At 30.2% G+C, this 22388-nt stretch overlaps 1 protein-coding gene across 3 annotated transcripts in view; it reads right to left on the minus strand.

Moving 5' to 3' along the window:
- The window catches only part of LOC111029869 (glycine, alanine and asparagine-rich protein-like), a 36818-nt gene extending 20113 nt beyond the window's left edge, over positions 1-16705 (minus strand). Inside the window, exons 1-3 of one of the 3 annotated variants that reach the window (XM_022309088.1) lie at positions 16524-16705; positions 8486-8606; positions 1236-1343 (exon numbers count right to left, since the gene is read on the minus strand). In XM_022309088.1, the coding sequence (XP_022164780.1) occupies positions 1236-1343; positions 8486-8593 (216 nt within the window). In that variant the 5' untranslated portion in view covers positions 8594-8606; positions 16524-16705. The remainder of the gene's footprint in view (positions 1-1235; positions 1344-8485; positions 8607-16523) is intronic. The other 2 variants (XM_022309089.1, XM_022309090.1) reach the window with 2 other exon arrangements.
- Between the last annotated feature and the right edge of the window lie 5683 nt (positions 16706-22388).

Consider the following 22388-nt stretch of genomic DNA (forward strand, 5'->3'; position numbering starts at 1 on the left):
GTTCGAATCGCTTAAGCAAATTATAGTATATTTGTATAGTAGGCTTGCATGGCTAGAATAATGTAATATGTAGGTATAATAACAATTTACATAACCACTATAAGCGTGTGTCGTAAGAGTTTAAAAAATCGCATGTCCAGGTGTAAGCCATATACTGGTTTTGGCATAAAATGTGGTTGTCCTTTAACCAGAACACTTGAATATCTGTCGAACGATATAACCCACGAAAATGTTTTCATATCTATGGTTCGAATGTAACGGATGAAACAGAAATATTAAAATTTATATTAATAATTACACTTGACGTTCTGCAACACTCGTTCGGTCGTTTGTTATAGGTCAATAATGTTTCATCCATAATCTTACGAGCCCACCGATCATTAATCTCATCAAATAGAGGTACCTATCATAGAAAGTATGTCCTATGCTATTCCGGTTTCATGTACTAATGTCAACTTTAATAAATAATTGACAGGATTCATTCTTAAATGGGTACACATTTTTCGAAACACGTTCATTGCTATCGACAAAAATGTGGATAAAACTCAATCTAATCCTAAAACAAGTCTGGCCGATGTTTTTGACGACCATGGGTGTTTATATTATACTAAAAAACTTGAAACAAAATACTGAGCGAAGCCCGTCAAAGCGAATCATCTATAAGAACCTATATGAATAATATGTAAAGACAAATATAATGAAATTGTTATTTAAATAAAAAACTGAAAAACGTAAGTTTTCAACACAGCTCTGAATATATAGGTCATGACGTGCCATGATATAACACTAACTATGTTTGATATTTTAATTTAATGATTACAACGTTTGGAACTGCGTTACTAATTAATTTGTTCAAACATTAATAACCTACATTTTATAGAACGAAATTACATCATATAGAGTGCTTCTTAAATCCAGTATCGTGTAACGCAAAAGCTACACGAATGACTGATACGCTCTAGAGAATTTGTCAGCATTTCACATCGAAATAATAATACAATAATAACATTTCACAAAATTATCCGTGAACTCTCTGATTAAAACGCCGAGTTACTAATTTTTCGTTAAAATATGGGGTATTATCAAAACTCACTTTTGGTTGCTACCTATTTTCTTTAATTTAACTGGCTAAACAATAATTATCAGAACGATTAATAGCGCATAGGAGAGTGAAAGTTATTGAGTTGGTTATAGGTTGGTCAATATATTAAAATGTAAAGAGTGTTGAATTTTACCTGAGATAGATTTGGAAACAGCTGCCTTAAGAAACCGATCGTCCTTTTGTCTCTGACATTCTTATGACTAGAGTCTTCTGCTTCAACAGATAAAAATGCTTCCGATTCCTGTGTGGGAAACACAATGTTCATAAAACAACAAATGAGTATTTTTCATAAAAAAATCGATTTAAAATACAGTTTTAGTTATTATTATTATTATACATGGATGTCATACTAGGTAGATAGATTACCTACTTACATGCATAATATTATACTTTATAACATTTATTGTAAGTTGCAGTTTTTTTCTTGCCTCCCACATGTGCAATACAAATAAATGACTGATATTAAGACTCGGGTAAGTTTAATGTATTGCCAATGATGTAGGTATACGGAATTATGCATAGATCATAAGGCATGCAGCTGGCTACATTATGTTATTATAATTTATATTAGATAATATATATATATAATTATGTTATGTATGCCTACAGGCTAAATACGCAGACACATGGCCACAGAATTTTATGAGATAGATTATACGGTAATTATTAGGAGGTGTATATTATCTATTATGAAATACAAATGCTATATCGATCAACTGTCGTTTGTAATTAAAATTAAATTGGCCTTAATCATCAATACACTCAAATCTCAATTAAGCGTTGGTCGAAAACATAATAATACCTATGTGTACGATTTTATTTATGAACTTGAGTATTAAAAACATAACAACCTATATTTTGTTTTGATTTTAAAATGTGCCAATTTCTAGCAGGTTAGTGTAGGCAGCAACAATTTTGTTATCTATAAAAAATATTATTGGTTCATAATATTAAGTATCGATGAAAACATGTCTATTTCCCACAATTCTTTCATGTGGTATACAAAACAATATTATTATTATATTATAATATGCACATTAATCATAGTTAGTACCTACCTGACTCCTACTCCTAACGGGACTCTGAAATGAAATGAAAGTGCATATAAAATAGTTTTTAATTTAGTTCCTAGTTCTTAATGTTCAGATTGCTCTAGCTAAACGTACTTTTATAAGTCATAATTACTTAATACTTTCTGTTTACTGTTAATAGAATTATTGTACAACACTCAGATGCATAAGTAATATTTAAGCGATTGTCTGAGACATTTTACAATGATTTTATTTTGTATACCTACCTAAAATGCTACTTTTACTGTGGGTATTTAGAGTTTAGACATTTTAATTAATTTGGTTTATTTTAAATTGTTATAATTTATATTAGGTGTAAAAATATTAATACTTAATTACTATAATAATATAATGTATTCATTAAAATTGTGCTCTTAAATTTGAATTGATTCGAATACGTTTTTTTTAGTAGGTACGTTGCTGAGAACCATAGTAACAATTTTTTTCTCGTAAGATAATATATCACCATTATTCCAAGAGTTGAATCCATTACAGAACTTATTATATAACTTAACTTTCTATTTAAAGTTGTATGATCAGATATATTAAATGGGTTGCTTAATTTAAAATATATCTACATATGTGTTTAATTTGTGTATGAAATTATATTAATTTATAATAGAAAACAATTTTAATTAAATTTAAAAGTATCTATAATGAAGCTATAAATGTATCCTAAATTCATAGTTCCTTATTATAATAATAGTATTGTAGTAGTCTTATACTTAAGTATTTTATTTGTATGTATCCTATACTTGTTTTATACATTATTTTACAGCTATTTACCTTTAGTTTTTAGTTGTATTATATTTCTTTATTACACAGTTAACAACTGTCATTCAGAGTTTGTATTTCAATAAATAAAAAAAATTTAAAAATCAATGTTTATCTGATGATATTTTTCAATTTTGTAAAATTAATGATAGACCCTGTAAAGTACAATTTTGTCATTTTAAATCTTATTTACATATGGTTTTTGTTTATCATCAAGTACACAATTGTCTTTAAGTAAAGATACATTTTTTCTGCAGTGTCTATAGATGCTGACCACTAATTGTATGTACTTACATCTAGAGAAAAAGTACCTTCATGAAAATTAAAAGTAATGTTTGATTTCCATTGTTCAATGGCATTTTGATTGTTGCTTGGAAATGTAGTTTTAATGTGTAAGTACCTACATACCTACTAGCTATACCTTTAAATTACTATTACCTGCGTCATATATATAAACATTATACACAGTGATTTTATGTCACCTAGATTCATACCATTACAATATATCAATAGACAATAGATACTTATAACATATTAATTTTTTTTTAACTCTTTCTGATTTTGTTATAAATCAAATTAAGAAACGTTTTTTATAAAATACAATTTTTATAAAATACCTACCGTTTGTGAGTTAACAAAATTAAAAATAATTTAACGTACTGTATCTTGTAAAAATGTACAAGTTTTGTTTTAAATACAAGTAATACAAGCAGTACACTACTAAACAGTATAATAATATACATGCAAGCTTTATACATCTTGTAGCTAGATTAATATTTTTGAATATTAAAAATATAATAATATACGAAATAAAAGTGAAATAATAATGCTCAAGACATGTCATTCGAAAGTTGAATTAAAATTCTACAGAGGGTATCATAATGGTCCTTGAGACTCTCGTTACATTTAAATTCAACCATGACGTTAGAATAAATATTTTATTTTGTGATCTAACCACGTGTGGCACTTCACTATTATTGCCACTTCGCGTTCCGTATTTTACAATAATTATTGTCGTATGCATTAATTGATCAGTGATGAGTATTTAGCTATTTTTTTTTTACCCAATAGGTTGTATTAATCACGGGTGGGTATTCGTTCTATGCACTTACGTGTTTAGTTTACGAAACAATCATCATTGGTCTTTGTTTACGTATACCTAGGTATATCTTTTATATTCATTATTAAATATTTAACCGTGAAAAATTATAAAATTATAAACAGGTACGTCCATTGTTCTAAGACATGAAATTCATTACAGTGGACGTACGTAACACACGTAATCTAATATTAATAATAATAGGTACTATTATGTTGGGTTAGTGTCAAAAAATTAACAATTTTAAATTAAAAATGTTAGGTACACACTTACACCGTACAATAATATACAAAGGACGATGTGCAAACGGCAAGGTATGGCATTAAGGTTTATTTGTTATTCTTGTTTATTATTTTAAAATCATTGTGTTTGACGTGTAAACACTAGTCTGGAACATAATATCTATCTATGTTATTACATATTATGTTTAAAATATGTAAGTATTTTTTTATTGTTGCGATAATACTTATATTCTGGTATTTAGGTTGATACCGAGTAAGGCGTATCATCTAGTAGCATCCTATTTATTTACTTGAAATTCAAACGGACTTGTTTAATACACTATTACATTATTATCGTTAATATGACCATTCGACGACAACTATTTCATCACAATAATTATTAACGTATTTAGTCGCAAAAATTCTTTTCACTTGGCGATATCGTCTGATGTATATATACGGCATAGGTAGGTATATCGTATATTATAACGATATTATGGAGTTATGCGCTTTGCAATTGCTGGGCATGCCACGTAGATCCCATGACCTAATATTATAATATTTGCGTGTCGGACGAACACACTCGTCATCGGGAATTATTTCAGAACCCCACTCCGGCGCGGCGGTCGACCGACAATATCAATCATCAATAATAATAATAATAATAATAAAAATAATAATAATTTATCAATCGATATACCTGCCATGGTTTTGCGCACTTGTGACATATGACGATCGTGTTAAACGCCGGACGCCGGACCGAATGGCAATTTCGACCGGACGATAAGTATACGTAACCTACGATAATAGGTATTATAATATGTTTAATCCTGCAGCGGTTGTGCTGTTTAATAATGTTACGTCAACGTATTAGTTTCGTATGCGAGAGGACATTAAAAATTAAAATAATACGGAAACGACAACGAGCACTGAGCAGCGATACACAAGCGATGAATTATTATATTTATTAGATTGGTAGAAAACGTACGTATAACATACGCGGAAGTATGACGCAGTTGGATAGTTGGTACGCCGTACGCGACATTTCGAGAACAGCGAACACGGTTTAAGACCTGGCCACCTGGCCTTTATGTAAAAAAAAAGCCTTCATGTAACACCAACATTAAATTATTTTCATCTCCGCATAATATTATTTATCGGTTGTTAAATTAAGATGATATCGTTTCGTAGAACATATTATACTGCGGTCGTATGAGGTATATACGATAGCTGGTTACGACGTACCTAAACCTGAAGGGGAATATTGTAAATAATATATATTGATAATAATATATCGCATGGCAGACCGAACTTTTGTCACGTTCGTCGGCGTTCACAGAGGTCCGGGGATACGATGTAAAAAAAAAACTAAGTACCGACAACACGACTGCTTTCACTCTCGTCGAGGCTTACTCGCCCGCCGTTAACCGCGGTCGCATATGTCGTTTGTATTATATACCTACCTATAATTATCATTTACCAAGGTGGTATAATATTATCTACCCGATGACGACGACGACGATAATAACGGTAATATAATAAACGCCCCTCTCGACGTATCGTTGTGTTGCGAACTTGCACCCTCCACCCCGCCGTTCGCTACTCGCGAGTACCTATCACGTAGACACCTATATTATACAAAATGTCGTTTGTCGCGAGGGCGGAAACGTGCTTGCGCTTGCCAACGAGCGTGCACTACATATATTTCGATAAACGCCGAGAGCGTGGGCTCGCGTACGAATTACATACTATTATTATAATATTTTATAATATGATAATATGTATGTAATATTAATGCAAGAAAAAAAAAACGACGCGAGCCAACAACTGCACGACAATAATAATATTATACGCGGTGCACTGTACCCATATATCATGTTCTGCAACGTCGCTGGCGACTCGATGTAAAGTAGGTACGTGAAGTGTAATTTTACATACTTTTTACGATTATATTATTATTATTATTATTATGTAACTCAGTGCACGTGACAGTGCGCGCATGTGTCGTGTGATATAGTTAATGATATATTATGATAATTGTATACGTATTACTACTATAAAAGTTGTGTAGTAGGTACAACAAGTAGGTAAACGACGGTTCGTCGAGACGCGAAAACGAATTCGAGAGACGCGAAATCGCTGCAGCGGTGTCGTAACACAATAATAATATAGAAAGGGTGCAATACAATATACGTACACATACATAATATAGTATGCTGTGTATACATATACCTACTTTAAGAACGCTTGAAAAACTCAAACAAATTTATTGCAAATAACGAATTTTAATTAGCGATTTGTTTGTATTACCTGTTTACAGTTACGGCAGTGGAAGTTAATTTTTACTGGCTAGTTTAACGACACACACATACAACACCAGTGCATTGGAAATCGTTTACGCGTGTTCGTGCGATGCCCGCCATAATAATAATAATACCACAATAATACCTACAATAATGGGATATTCGCGATGCCTATAGTAATACACTCATCAATCGAAAAATTAATTACAAAAATATCATTAAACGTATAAACATTTCCGATTACATGTCAGTATTGTAACCGTACCTATAGGACACACATGTAATAGTTTATTTCTGGTAATTGAAAAAGTAATAACATAGTGATGATGATGATGATGATGATGATGATGATTGCATAATTCCAAAGTATAAAATATATGTCGACGAAATGTGTTTGGATGTTTATTGATCAGCAAAATAACTACGATGAATAAAAAACTATGGCTGTGCGTTTTAATATAGTATTATGAAGTTGGTCGTCGCCAACGCCTATTTATTCTTCGATTTGGCGTGGTACAGTGTTGTATTAGTGTGTATATTACTTATGTGTAGACTTTTTATGATGGAAAGTAAATAAGAGATTGGTAGGTACTACAAAAATAATTGAACCAATTTACCTATTAATATTATTATATCTATTTTTTTCGCTGATTATTGTGACCGGTTTTAATTACTCCAAACATCCAAACCAATCGTGACTCTTAAAATATCGCCTCTAGGGGATCAAAACCTAACAAACGGTTATGCGTATATCATTAACTTCAAAAGTTACTACATAGCTGCCCATAGGTATAGGGTAAACATTTCATAAATCCGGTTTTTTACATGCAACCCGCGTTGCAGAGAAATAGCTGTTCAATGTTCGCTAAATCATATCGGGTATGATTAGGTTAGGATTATAACAAATTACCTACATTTATATACGTGTGTGTGTGTTGTAAATTTTATGGTCTGAATATAATCATATAGATACATAACAGGTATATATTGTTTGTACGAATCATATTCCACAATTATAGGTATATTGAGTACATATGGTTAGTACTGATGTACTGATGTACACATGTACCATAGTATGCCTATGATTGTATTTTATGTAGGTACATACAATGGTAGTGACGTGTAAAAATACAAATGTTCGTAAAACGAACGGTAATCATCATCGATCATCGTCATCATCATTACGAAACGTATAGGATGAGGCACGCATAATGTATTATAATATCATAATATTATATGTCGTGGTATTGCCGTCACTGAGCTGTATGCAGTGGCACTGCAAGAAATATATAATAACATAATAATATGATAATCATGTCTGGGCTACCAGTAATAGTTACAATAATTATCCATTATAATAATAATATTATGTATACCTACGTATTCTAGGTAACTGACATGATAATAATAATTAAAACACACGCCATTGTATATATACATTGTGTTATCCTAAGTAGGTATAACACTTAAGTCATTATTTTATTGTGGATGAGATAACAGTGTATATATGTAAAATATATATAATAATATAATATACAAATATAATGAAAGTAGCTGTAGTTTAAATAGGTTTCGAAAAATGTAATGCCTAGATTGCCTTGGGTTGTGCGGTAATCAGTCGGACTTGCGTACTGTAGTTTGTCCTCGGTGCGGGGCCAATAAAATATGTTCACACGTGTATATAGATAATATTATATTATTATACATTAAATTGAATATTACATTGATCATAATCCCCGGTGAGTATAGTATGTTATAAGCATGTGTTTATAGTTAGTGCCAAATATCATACAAAAAACGTGAAACACGTCGAAAACAAGATGCATACATTTTACGATATTATACTTATTACTTATACTGCGAGAATGAGTATTATTTAATTAATTATTTTTTTATATTTGGTTACCAAATTTTACCTTTTCAATCATGGAATCTAATGACTTGACGTTGGAGCTTGCAGGGTGGCATTCAGCTAACTGATACCACGTTATGAACAAAACCAAACACATGTATTTAAACATCATTTTGAATACCGGTCTGAAAAAAATAAATGACAAAAGTATATAAATTAAAATTGCTTACGGAAACAGAAGGATAATTTTAATTTGTATCCCATTTCGTCGGCGTTTTTATTGTTTGTGTTTTTCTTTCTACTATAATAAGCCGCACTTGTATAATACATGTTACGTTTATATATGTCACAACTTCGCATCATTTCCATTCCCATTAAAAAATCAAGGACTTCATTATCTTATTGAAGTAAAAAAGTATGCACAATGCACATAACAATTACAGTTAAAAAAAAATATTTTTACGTTTAATATATTCTGTGAAAGTAATACTGCAAGTAAAGATCACTCGTATTCGTTGGTATATTATATATACAGTGTTGACCGCAGCGAGTCATGAAATTAAATGTTTATTTCGTGTACCTATACACTTTTAGGAAGTACCTATATATCTGATAGTACCTCTGTACATATTATTTCAGAAGTTATATTAAAACTAAAATATAAATTGATTGAACAATAAGACAAATAAACTAACAATAAGTATTACATTTTGTGATTGTTGCATAAAAGAGCATTTATTATGCACAACACATAAAATATATGGGTAGCCAGAGAAAACATATTTTGTAAAGCATACGTATGTCATACGTCATATATAGTTGGGTGCCAAATATTTAAAGATTAACTGAACATAACGAAGAACATAGTTTGAAATTTAAACCACACACAATAGTCCTAGTAGATAAGATTAAAAATCACAATATTAGGTACCATGTTAAAATTCAAAACTCCATCACGATTCTATAAGTTAAATCCGAGTTGGATAGACCACACGATGTATATTTTATTGAAAGACAATTTTATTAATTTGCTAATAACTTTTTTCCTTTAGTTATTATAATAATATGTATGTATACCTATATTCATGACGTGTTTTCGATTTAAAAATATTTTTAAGTCGATAGGAATGATTTAGATATGCATGTATTGGCATACATAACAAAGCATAAATGTTTTTGCGGAAAATTTGTATGACTTTAATTTTTTTTTCAGAAATCAACGTAGTGTTTGAGATCTCGTATCGTTCAATAAAATCGGTAAATTTCGAGTAAGAAAGTACACACGACAACATGACCTATACCTATAGCATTCGGCCAGAACAAATATTATCAAATAATAATAATAATAGTAGATGTTAAATGAATAGGTACATGATGTTTTTTGTTCACAGAAAATGTCGAAAAACCGGTAGAATTTGTATTTTCAAAGTCGTCGAAGAATTTTACGAAACGATTGCTTCATGTATTAAGAAAAAGCGACGAGGTCGTGCACTATCTAAAACGATCGATGGTAGGTATTATAGAGGTGCATGCCTAATAATAATAATAATATAAAAATAAAGTAGTTATACACCATTATGCTTCTCTAAATGATAATTATTATAAGTGACTATATCTACGAAACGGTCACTTCAATATTTTGATGCAAATGTGGTTATTGTAACGGATTGGCACGGGTGCATGACGTCACTCATATACGAGTATAACGTTATATAACGTAATAGCTTAACTACCTCAACAGCGGCACTTTATGGGGGCAAGATTTTCGATTGTTCACGAGTGTCACAATGAATTCGTGGGTTTGTGAATACTAAAATAAAATGAATGCCCTTTTTTTATTTTTTACTCGAGGTGGCTCAACTCGAGAAAGGCCTAAAATAATATGGCGCCAGTGAGTACCTATTAAAATAAAACGTATTGCTAAAATGTTAGAATTTATTCCAAGGGTTCGCGGGAAGCTTATAATAATTTGATTGTCCAAACACGACTTCGGCAATAATATGACGTGTCTATATTATAATTACGCACGATTAGTAGCCGGTCAATAGCCGTAGTGAAGCACACAGGTTATGTAGAGGCCCGGTGAAGATTTCGCGCTATTTAATTTTACCGTAGACCGTTATGTATGACTATTTTATTTCTTAGAACCCAAACACCTATTAATAATGATGATAATAATATAATATAATTTATAGTATATAACGTCGTCGCGTGATTTCGTAACATTTGCGGCGTGGGAGTGTATAATAAGCACGCGTGTGCCAAACGTATATACACTGCAAGGTGTAAACGAAAGCGAGAGTATAATATTAAACTGCTGTGAGCTGATACCTAGGTAAATCTTATAATAATGAAATCCACATAGCGTTGTATAGTGTCTATAATATATCGGAAATGCGTGTTGGTTACGATTCCGACGAAATACGAAATATACGGCCAACGATAGTTTCCATTGTTGTGCAGTGTACCGGAGACTTTAACGAACCGAAAACGAAAAAAAAAATTGATGGACCGATCAAAATACCATTATCAGCCTTTTGTCTCTGCCAATGTTTCGTTGATCGATAATTTTAAAAGATTTTATCTATGTATAAAAAAAAACCTTCTGCGAATATCGCAAGACTGAACACGAATAATTAATTAATATAGAAACTTATAACAAGCTAATTATAAATAGTTTATACTTATTAATTAATAACTTAAGTAAATATTAGTTTAACTTAGAATACAATTAGGCAGTTACCTCCAAAATATCGTACAAAGGAACTTGAATCGCGTCGAAAAGAAGATACATAATATACTTCCTTATTACCGAATGATATTATATATTTATATACCTATAACCGTGAGTATGATTATTGCGTTGAACATTTTTTTATTTACCTATACAATATATATCATTGGTACTGATGGGTTTTCGTTTTTAAAAACATGGTTCCAAAAGACGGGTTTAAAATGAGAAAAAAATTCTAAAAATCAAACAATTGTCGATTTTTATGCGTGGGTCAACCGAAAAAATCATTTTCTCACACAAATATTTATAATATCATATGGTACATAATATTATAGTTAATGTAATGAATGGCGGTAAAGTGTGCGTGGGTTGTAGTGTATAGTAAACGGAGGCCTACACAATAGTATATATTATATAGGTACCTACAGCTTGTAAGAATTGTACGAAAATAATATGACGAGAGCGTAAATCGCAATTTTCCGGGGCGTGTAATAATTGTGCAGTTGTGTTATTATAATATAGTATAGATATATAATGTCTATATTAGAAATGATAATAATATGGTCCCCGGACTTGACATGTTTGTAGGGCAACGATATACAATGTACGCCTTTATATACATGTAGGTATATCTAGCAATAATATATCTGTGGGCGGCAAACGTTAGTATAGAAATCGTAGACGCGTTCGGTTTGGTTCGCTTTGTTTTTTTTTTTGTCACACCGATTAATGCGAGCGTGCAGTACAAAGCGAATAATATAATTTTTGTATTATGAATTATGATACATATAATATCTACTACTAAAGGCCCGGCCGTGGGAAACCACGATGTAGAGCACCCACAACATATGGTGATAAAAATATCGGCGTACCCTTTAAAACAATAATATCATATTACGTCCGACCGCATACAATATAATTATTACATATTATTATTGACACTTTATAAGCTTTATAGATCATTAGTTGGTCGAGCACAACGTCATCCAAGTACCGGTGATTATATTTGATTTTTGAACGATCGTAACATATCACAACGACGACATAAAAACGTCATAAAAACGCATCTCGTTGCGAGACCAAAAAGATTCAAATCTTGTAGTTATGCATCCTAGCACGCGCAGTTGCATAATTTCGGATTTTTTTGTTTTGTTTTGTTTTCTTAATATTTGTATAGGTACCTTATAATTTCATTCAAAACACTACGTATTATTAAAATATTATAATAATGTTGATATAATATTATTAAGAAATCTCATTCGTTTCGAAACTGATATTTTTTTAAATTAACCGCCAGGGAACTAGATTCTCGGAACGTCGTCTAGACTGGAATATGTAAACTCTAGTATCTATAGGAAGGGAGTACGGTTATAGGTTGGGTACACTCGTTATTTCGTTATATTTTTTAAAAAAAGCTTTCAACATGATGATTATATTATGATGCATGTTATTCAGAGCGGAAAAAATTAGTTGTTTATATGCGATCGATTTGAATACTTTAATAATATAGTTATATGTACGTTGAGCTTTCGATCTATTGGGTAATGTCCGTGCTGCATGAAACATGAAAATTAAAAAAAAAACGAAAACTAGTTTAGAATTTCAAATGATAATAGTTAGATTGATATCGCGCGTGTGTATACTAATCATAAATTAAACACAGATTACATTGTATAATATGTCCTTGTTCCCCGGACGAACTTTCGTTGTAAAAATATACATATAAACTTGAATAAGTACGTCATGGTACCTTTAATAACGTATTGTTTCCTCGGGTGATTGTTTATAAGACATATCAAAAAGTGAATTTTTACGAACAGGAAATCCTCATTACGTCGCACATGACCATATTATACTAGATTGAGATAGTGCTCCAATGCATATTATGATTTTATTATTATATATAACTGGACTTAACGTTGGTATACAATATTACTCATTAGACCATTTGTACGGTTTTTCTTTTTCAAAATCGAAGAGAAAACCTACGACAATATATTCTATTAAGTTCGGGATATGATGTGGGTGGCAAAAATTGAATAAAATACGAATCTAATATTAGATACTGACAGGCCAGGGCAGATCCGAAGCGTCAATACGACATAACGATCAATATATAATATTATATATATATAGTGGCTGGACGATACGATGGGACGAATAATCAATAGAAAGTAAAATGCAACACACACATAAGAGAAGGTTCAGACTGGCCACCGACCTACAGTGTTTATGATATAACAGTTATTTCAGTTTCAATCCACTTTCCTTTTTACACATATTAAAACGTGTACCTTGAGTAACTCGTCCTCCTTATGGACGCGCGTGCCTATCTACCTCAAACTGACCCTATAGGTAATGATAATAATAAATTTATATACACCTAAACCAATTAGAACATTAGATTGTATACATAAATGTGTATGTGATCGATCATTAAATCACAAGTAGTTTATTATTATTATTCGTTTCAATCGGAAAATATGTAAAAAAAAAACAACAGTTGTTATCTATATTAAAATGATTCGATAGATAGGTAGTGCATACGAATGCAGCTATGAGAAACTCGGTGAAACCGAGGCGATGCGTTTTTAAATAATTTATACAAACGATCCATTCACATTATTATAATAATAGTGTCTCATCGATTTATTATAGGAAGTCGTGTCCATAGAATATTATGCTCATCACAACGTAGATTATACCTTTATAATATAATCTGATAATCTGATATGTGTTTGACGTATCACTCCAAAAACTGATACCTACCAGTGTATAGGGTAACACATATCTGGTTACAAAATGTATAAAATATGATAATAATTAAAATAGGTATAGCCTCTTTCACTTTAGAGTTAGCTATAGATTCCAACAAAAAATAAGTTTATATAACCAACAAAAAACGTGTTATTAAATTATTTTAAAATATATAGTTATTAGTGAGTAGCTCTATCGCATACCTACATGGAATTTTGTATATTAAAAATGTATGTAGGTATACTTATATTATATTATATAGGTGCCTAACCAGTTAGTATTTCATTTGTATTTAATTTCGATTTTCGTCTTGTTGAATCGGCTGTACTAAACAAATAATTTTGTGTAATAACAAAAAAAAAAAATTATAAAAATTATAATAAAAAATCTACTTTTCATTAAAATTATATCATAAAGTAACATATAATATTATAACGGTAAACACAGAACAGGCATGCGTTAGTTAAAACATGTTTCGACTATTGCGAGCAGATTATCGGTATTCGATAAAGCATAATAATAATATATTCTTGTTATGTAAAAATTGAGTATTACTCAGTCGGTTCACTTATTACTTATTCACGTCATTAGCACTTCCCTCCGCCACGCGCTTCGCTCGCTTTGCGTTATTTTGCTTTCCCTTTCAAAATCGTTTAATATTTCCTCCTGGTTCGGGTCCGACGACGTCGATCGATAGGAATGATATTATTAATTTTCGTTTACGATTCGTTAATTCAGGTTTACGCTTATATGTCCTATATACTATGATGCTCATAATATATTAAAATATAATATATATATACATATAATATTATATATTATTATGTATATTATTACAGCAGTTCATGTAAATATCATTAATGTCTTAAATAACCATGGGAAAATAGTAAATACCCATGAACGCTTTAAGAAAATATGCCCTTGAATACCACAACTCTGAGTGTTTTAATCGTTCGAGATGAATGAAAAATAACATAATTTTGTGTGTGTGTTGATGTGCTAACTATTCGTTCCTAATTAAACAGTGTAGCCGCCGGTAAGTACTTTTTATTCAATGTAACGAACTTGAAATAAAATTATTGTCATAATGGGTATGTACTTAAGATTTGTAGATTATCGTTGAACAGTGTAATTAATCAAACCTATTGTAATAGTAACATCAATGATATGTAGGTATACGTATACCGAGACATTTACCTATATAGGTACTGAAATCGAAATAACGACGAACTACCGAGTAACATTATAAGTAAGCAACTTAACAACGAATTGAATAAGTTCTTTACAAAAATACATGCACCTTATCAAAAAAATGTTTTGTTTGAATTATATTATTTTCATATAAAAATGATGAAATATATTTGTTATCTTTAATTATATGATGTTGAAATAAATTGAATTAAAATTACTAACAATTTGAACTTGTACATAATCGATACATAACCTGCATACCTATACAAATATGCAGGCAGGAAAATGCAATATGTGCATAATAATATATTATTTAAACATTGTCATTTGTAAGTACCATTAATCTATATTATGTCTATAGTATATGCAATAATTGTACTTAATTTATGGCCGTATTTATGCTTATATCCAAACTAAAACGTTTATAGAAACATTAGATACCTATTATATTGGACAGTATGGACTGTATCAGTTGTACAAATAATAATCATTTCATTTGAAAAAATTTAGTTATAAATGTATTGTGTCTAAATCGACGAAAAATATTTATGAACAACAAATAAGTTAACAAATTATATGGATAAAAACAAAATAATAATTAAATAATAGGATGAAAATGTAGTATCAATGGCCAAAATATATGCCGATTAACTCTAGGGTGCGTAAACATATAATTTATGCTAAATTTTGACCACAAAAATCTAACGATTTTAAACTGCAGATAATTATATTATTATATAAATTAAATAAATATTAAAAATACTCTAGCCGTAACAAGTACCCACGAATTTAACATATTAAACGAGTTTTAAATAAAACATTAGCGTTGTAAAAAATGTCTTATTATGTTTATCAATTTGCGTAATAACTACAGCTTCTATGTAATCAAAACAAACAAATAAGACGTATAGAAATAGATTTATTTTTATTCACACGTTCTACTGGAATCAAACTAACGTTTTATGCATAGCATTAAAATACGAAAACGTACAATATGTAAATTATTACTTGATTCATATATTTTAATCCGACGACTCGTATACACGCAACATACATCGAAAAATTATTAACCTAATAAGAAGTTGCACTGGTACTTGAATAAAAATGTGTTACATGCTCCTTCGACGTATCGACTGTCAAGAAATACGCAGATACTCGTAAAACGTGTAGCGTATAAAAAAAGTTCGTCTCACCGTTTACTTGGGTACAGGTAAAATAGAAGTCTGCAGATAATAATATGTTATGATGCAATTGAATTTTTTTCGAGTACTTCAAAATAAAATAAAAAACGCCATCGTTGGTAAATACAAAAAGGCTTGTTATTATTGTAACGATTTTCTCGTACCCAACTACTATACATATGTACGGGCGTGCGGAAAAAAATGTTAAAAAAAATAAAAAATATCACGGTGCTACTTACTTCTTCTGACGGTGTTTACACGGAAACGCGGTTTTCAGTTGCAGTGTCGATGTTATTAACGTCAACGCGCACTCGCAGCACTAGCACATTTCAAGCACGAGGACCGACGATGACTTAACAACGTATCACCTTGTTCCTAATGTGCGAGTTTAAAGCCACAGTGGATCTCTGGTACCGTAGAAGGGTCGGCGCGTGCCGGACTGGAGGGGAAAACTGACCAATATGTAATAATAACACTATACGTATGTACCTACCTACCTACCTACGTATGATACGCGAGGTGAAAGTAAATAATATATAATATAACACTGCTAGACGGGTATGGGAAAAAAAACCTAGTGTGCCCCATTAGCCGACGATCGTATAGGTACGGAACACTGTACACACATAACATACACAATATTGTGTAGCGTACCTGCGCAGACGTATTTTAGATTAATTAGTATTATGATGTGGGTAGGGGTAGGTATATGAGTGCGTTTTCAAATCGGTTGTTGTCTCGCCACGCAGGTTCGACCCAAATTTGTTATTTTTTCCCCGACACTTTTACCGTTTCCGAAGGTCCGACACGATGCAGCGTATCTGCTGCAGCAAGGTACCTACGTAAAAATAAATTATAATATCATGGTTTTTACCATACATTACGGGGAGGGGGTAGGGCATTTTTATCGTTTTACTCCTATACCGGACTTTTCTTTCCTTTCCACTCCCACACGCTCTACTACAGGTGCCACTACCCGTGTAGGTATTTTACGTATTTTATTGCCCAACGTGTCACAAAACTCTCGAACGGTTATCAGCTGTTTGATCCAATTATATTGCTTAATCATAACATAAAAATGTATGATCAAATGTTTTTTACCAGTTTTCTGTATAGCTAGCAGTATCCGCTGCAGCTGCATCGCTTGCCACTGACTCAGTATATCAGGTTGACTGCCATGTGTACATTTGTTTGTACACGAACAAATCTCCATACTTGTATAAACAAATATTTTTATACTATCCAACAAATTTTAAACGATAATTTGCAAAAACTTCTTTTTTTATAATTTTGTTTTTTTGTTAATTAAAATATCCATTTGATATCTTCGCTGAGTAGACAAACTGGTCCTAGGGACCACAATATTTAATTCCAATGTTAAATCAGTACAGGCGTGTACACATTTCTGTACACGGAAAGAAAAATGGTAAGTAAAGGAGTGTACACAATTTTGTACACACGGCACAGGGTAAAAAGTATCAAAAATCATTGTGGCAGTCAACCTGATATGTGACATGACCGCGATGGTTCGTTGGTTTATCAGCGACCAGTAGATGGCATACGAGTCAAAACGAGATAAGCAAAAAATAAACCGTGTCCAAAATCAATTACAAATGAATATGCATGTTATGAATCTCATTACAAGAGTATAGATATTTAAGAGAAATGTCCAGTAGTTACATTTTAGACATACATATTGGCTCTAGTACATGTCCTCGAAATGGTGGCTGAAATTTTTGATATTGATACTATACGAACTACAAATTAAGTTGAATCATTTTAACGGCATTTAAAAGACCAATTTTATGTCCCAAAATTAAAGACATCTCATGAGTGCATTATTTTGCAATGGAAGAAATACTAGCTTGGTGAAGTAAGCCGAATTGTTTATCTGAAAAATGTGGGATTAAAATATCAACCAGTTTAAAAAGACAATTTGTATTGTAAATATGATTATAATGTTTATTTATTTGTATTATTTTGTACTATTATTTTACTTAACAATAATGTTCATTGCCAATTTTAAATATTTCGGACCATATAAAATATAATTAAAAATCAACCATAAGATATCAAATAATAATATTGGTGCAAATTATATATTTCTTTATTATATCGTTGGTGCTTTTGCCGTATTATATTCGGTATAATTTTATATTTGCCCTTATGTCCTAACCTAACCTAACCTACCTACTAATTTTGACGCAAGCAATATAAAATTTTCACAACTTTAGAGCTTATGCCATATCGCCTCTGTGACCGATCGTACCTCCAATTTCAAGAATAATATGTAGAGAATGGAGGTAGAATATCGGTACACTTATAAAACAGTTGCATATGTACATACTAAAAATTGCGAAATATGCACTCAAAATATTATGCATTTAAAATAGGAATTAAATTATAAACATAAAAAATTGTTGCATACATTAAATATTAATGTTTATTCAGTAGGTTCTTTCGAGTTTTAAATATACAGTACTTTCATTGAATACCGGTAGGTACGTGTTTTATTTTAGGGGCTCAAAGTTATACCTGCATAATTTTGTCGCAAGTAAGTAATTTTTACCATTTAAGCTGTGTATACACTGTATAGATATGTCTTATCAATTTATCCTATCCGGAATATTTGATAATCTTTTATCAATACTTTATTGAAATATTATGGCAAATCATCGGTAAGTACTCACTGTATTATACGTACTAATGTAACTGATCATACATTAATAACGTCTACCGCAGAAGGAAAAATAAACTGTACCTACACTTAATCACAACATTTGGAAAATAATATAAAAATAAAAATAAAACTTCTTGCGATGAGTTTTTGATTTGTATCAATGCAAATTTCAAATATGTCATACGACCAACATACAAAATCATAAACATAATGATAATACTATTATATTGATAAAGAAAACACGAAATGGTTGGCTTGTGCGAGGAAAATATGTCCACGGAGATTGCCAAACATATACAATCCTTGTCCGCGGTTAGAAAATTCTTAATTGGTAATCAATAATTGCGCGTCGCTTGACCACGACATAATTATTAATTACTATTATACTATTATATATTATATCGGTATGTACACAACTATGAAAATATTGTTTCTTCATGTGATATTAATTTGACATTATGTAATATATATAATTATAAAATATTGACCTGTGCCACAATGCTTAAATAGATAGGTCGCTGAAGTTGCACTCGTCAAGTGAAACAACAATTTATTGAAATTTATAGTATTAGGTTTCAAGTCATTTCGGAAGATTATTGGCCAAAAATTAAACCTATTTTATTATACCTAGGTATACGCGTTTAATGTACGTTTATGGTACGTACGTTGATACAGGACTGTAATATTATGAGTATTGGTATTTATTATAGTTTTTATTATAATAATCCTACCAGTTTTAAATGTTGCAACCCAGATACGTTTTGACATTATACTATACTATATTACAATACTAGAATTATATAGGTTATAGGTTTTTTATTTTTTTTACTTTCAATAAAATTTACAACTACAACAGTTATACTGCAAACAAAATTATCGTTTTAACAAAATGAGTTGGTCATCTTCAAGCCAATTGCTGTGCGGAGATAAGTTTTTTAATAAAATAAAAAAAATATTTTTCTAATTCATGCATTCAAGTGGAATTTACATTTAAAGAGATTAAAGTTCATAGTAAGGTAGATTAATAAATATCAAATCTGTTTTTATTTAAAAAAAAAAAATTATTGGTTAATAACCTTTGTAGTGGAAACTTGTAAACTTTTAAATAAAAAAAAAAAACGAAAAAATAAAATAAATTTATACAATGAAAATCTTAACAATGTCAGCTTAATCATAATTTATATTACGAACTATGTATATATTTTTACAATTGATTTATTATGGTATCGACAACACTAATTTTAAAACTAAGGGGACTATAAACGTCTTGCAAATTAATTTTAAATTTAATACAGAATTTTATAAATTCAAAATATAGTCCTGAATGTGTAAAAGTAGTCCTAAATTTAGGAATATTTGTATTAATATTTTTCTTTTAATCTACTATTATGAACATGCGTATGCACTGAAATAATAGTATTTTTGTGTTTAAATAAAAGTGCACAAACAAATAATAAATGAAGATTAGTAAAACTAAGTATTTTTAATTCTTTATATGGTAATTAAGTTGAGTAATGACACTGCTTGTTGAATAAGTATTTTATAAGTGAGTTTAATGTGGTCTCTAATTTAATTGTATGGGCTTTATAGGAAAATCCCAGAGGGCAATAATTCCACAGGTGCTTCTACATTCAGTGTTATATTTCATAGTTCGCATAAATAAGTCAATCGTCTTGTCAGGAATAAGCTTTGAGTAATGCAAGTATTCTTGTATTGAAATATATAATTATTTATTGACATGTAACATGTTTCACACTATTAAAATAGATGGGTCTTCTACAGTTGCAATAATTAAGTGTTACGGCAATGGATCGATGCCATTGATTTGTATATATTATTCTATTTGTTTAATTTGTTTCGGTAGACCACTGGCCGCAAATTATAATCTTAGTAAACCTACGCAGGTTAGGTTAGATACTTCTTTATTTTGTGTTATACTTCGTATATACACATATATATATCAATCGTCATGTCCAGAACGAGCCTCGAGTAATATACGTATTCTTGTATTGAAATAGTTAATTTAATTTGTATCGTTTTCGTTACGGCGTATTATATTGGTATGGCAAAATTAATTGGATTAGCTACTGTTAGCGTGAATATTTTGTCCTTATGATGGTGTCAAATATTATTTTTCCTCGATAAATTATATTTTACATGATATTTGTTTGTAAGCAAGTAAATAGATAGGCGGTTACCTAATAATTATAATCAGTATTACTATTACAGGTATAATAATAAACCAATAAGGAAAACGAAAATGATATGTATTTGAAAATCAAACACGTACAAGCTGTACCTATACATAAAAATTAAAAACACAACGTGATATACATTCGGAAAATATTATTTCACTTCATATTTTTCGCTTTTAATGTACCTAGTTATACCCTGAAAATGAAGGTTACGATTGTTAAGTATATGCTCGATTTGGCTTATTACGTAGCCTCCCCGCTGTTCCATGTCTTTTATATTAATACCTATATTATAACATATTGCAAGACTTCATTGCAGGATCCACGAGTTAAGAAAAAATTAAAAATATTTATTATAAAATTTATAGCCGTATAAAATGTAAGTAAAAAATTCTGGTAAATTAATTTACATACTGTATGAATGATAACATTTTTGGTTGAAGAAATCTGTTGTTAGCTGGGGACTTATTTGATCCTTGATCCCCCAATGTTGATAGATGCATACATTAATACATTTGGAAATTATGATAAATTATTTTTTCCTTAGTTATTGATTTTAAGATTTTTTCTATTGAGTATAAAAAATTAGTGAGCCCAAAAAAATCCCATCAAACAGAAATTTTTAAAAGACCTAATAATGTGAAAAATAAAGTTTATATAAATATGTTATATAATAAATAAATGAATACAAAATATAGGTAATCACATCGTAATATAAAATTGAAAACAAACTGAAAAAATTCTCGTGGTGAAATATTTTTATTTCTTTTATATCACTAAGTAAATTTTATAAAAATTAATTTAACTAAACAAGTTTTATAACAAAAATTAATTTAACAAAACAAAAATTACTAGTTTAGCCTTGAATAAACGATAAAAGATATTAATTTAGATATATCCACGGCCATTTGTACGATATTATATTAAATGACGTATACTTAATAAAATGATTGTACGCTCAAATTTAAAAATAAATGATTTCAAATTAAATTTATGTGAGTTACTGAATTAGGCACACCACAGCACAATACATTTAATTTCATTTACACGTTTAAAAATCAGACAAACATTTTGGTTTTAAGAATTTAAATTAAATTATCAATTATATATTATATAGCATTACCTTATCTTTTTTATTTAGTACTTACCTGTAGTTATATACATGTTATGAATACATCATGTATGTGTGAACAATTTTTGAAAAGCATATTCTAATAACATTTTTATAC

The sequence above is a fragment of the Myzus persicae genome, unplaced genomic scaffold (assembly GCF_001856785.1).
Source record: "Myzus persicae strain clone G006 unplaced genomic scaffold, MPER_G0061.0, whole genome shotgun sequence".
In the NCBI taxonomy this organism is placed as follows: domain Eukaryota; kingdom Metazoa; phylum Arthropoda; class Insecta; order Hemiptera; family Aphididae; genus Myzus; species Myzus persicae.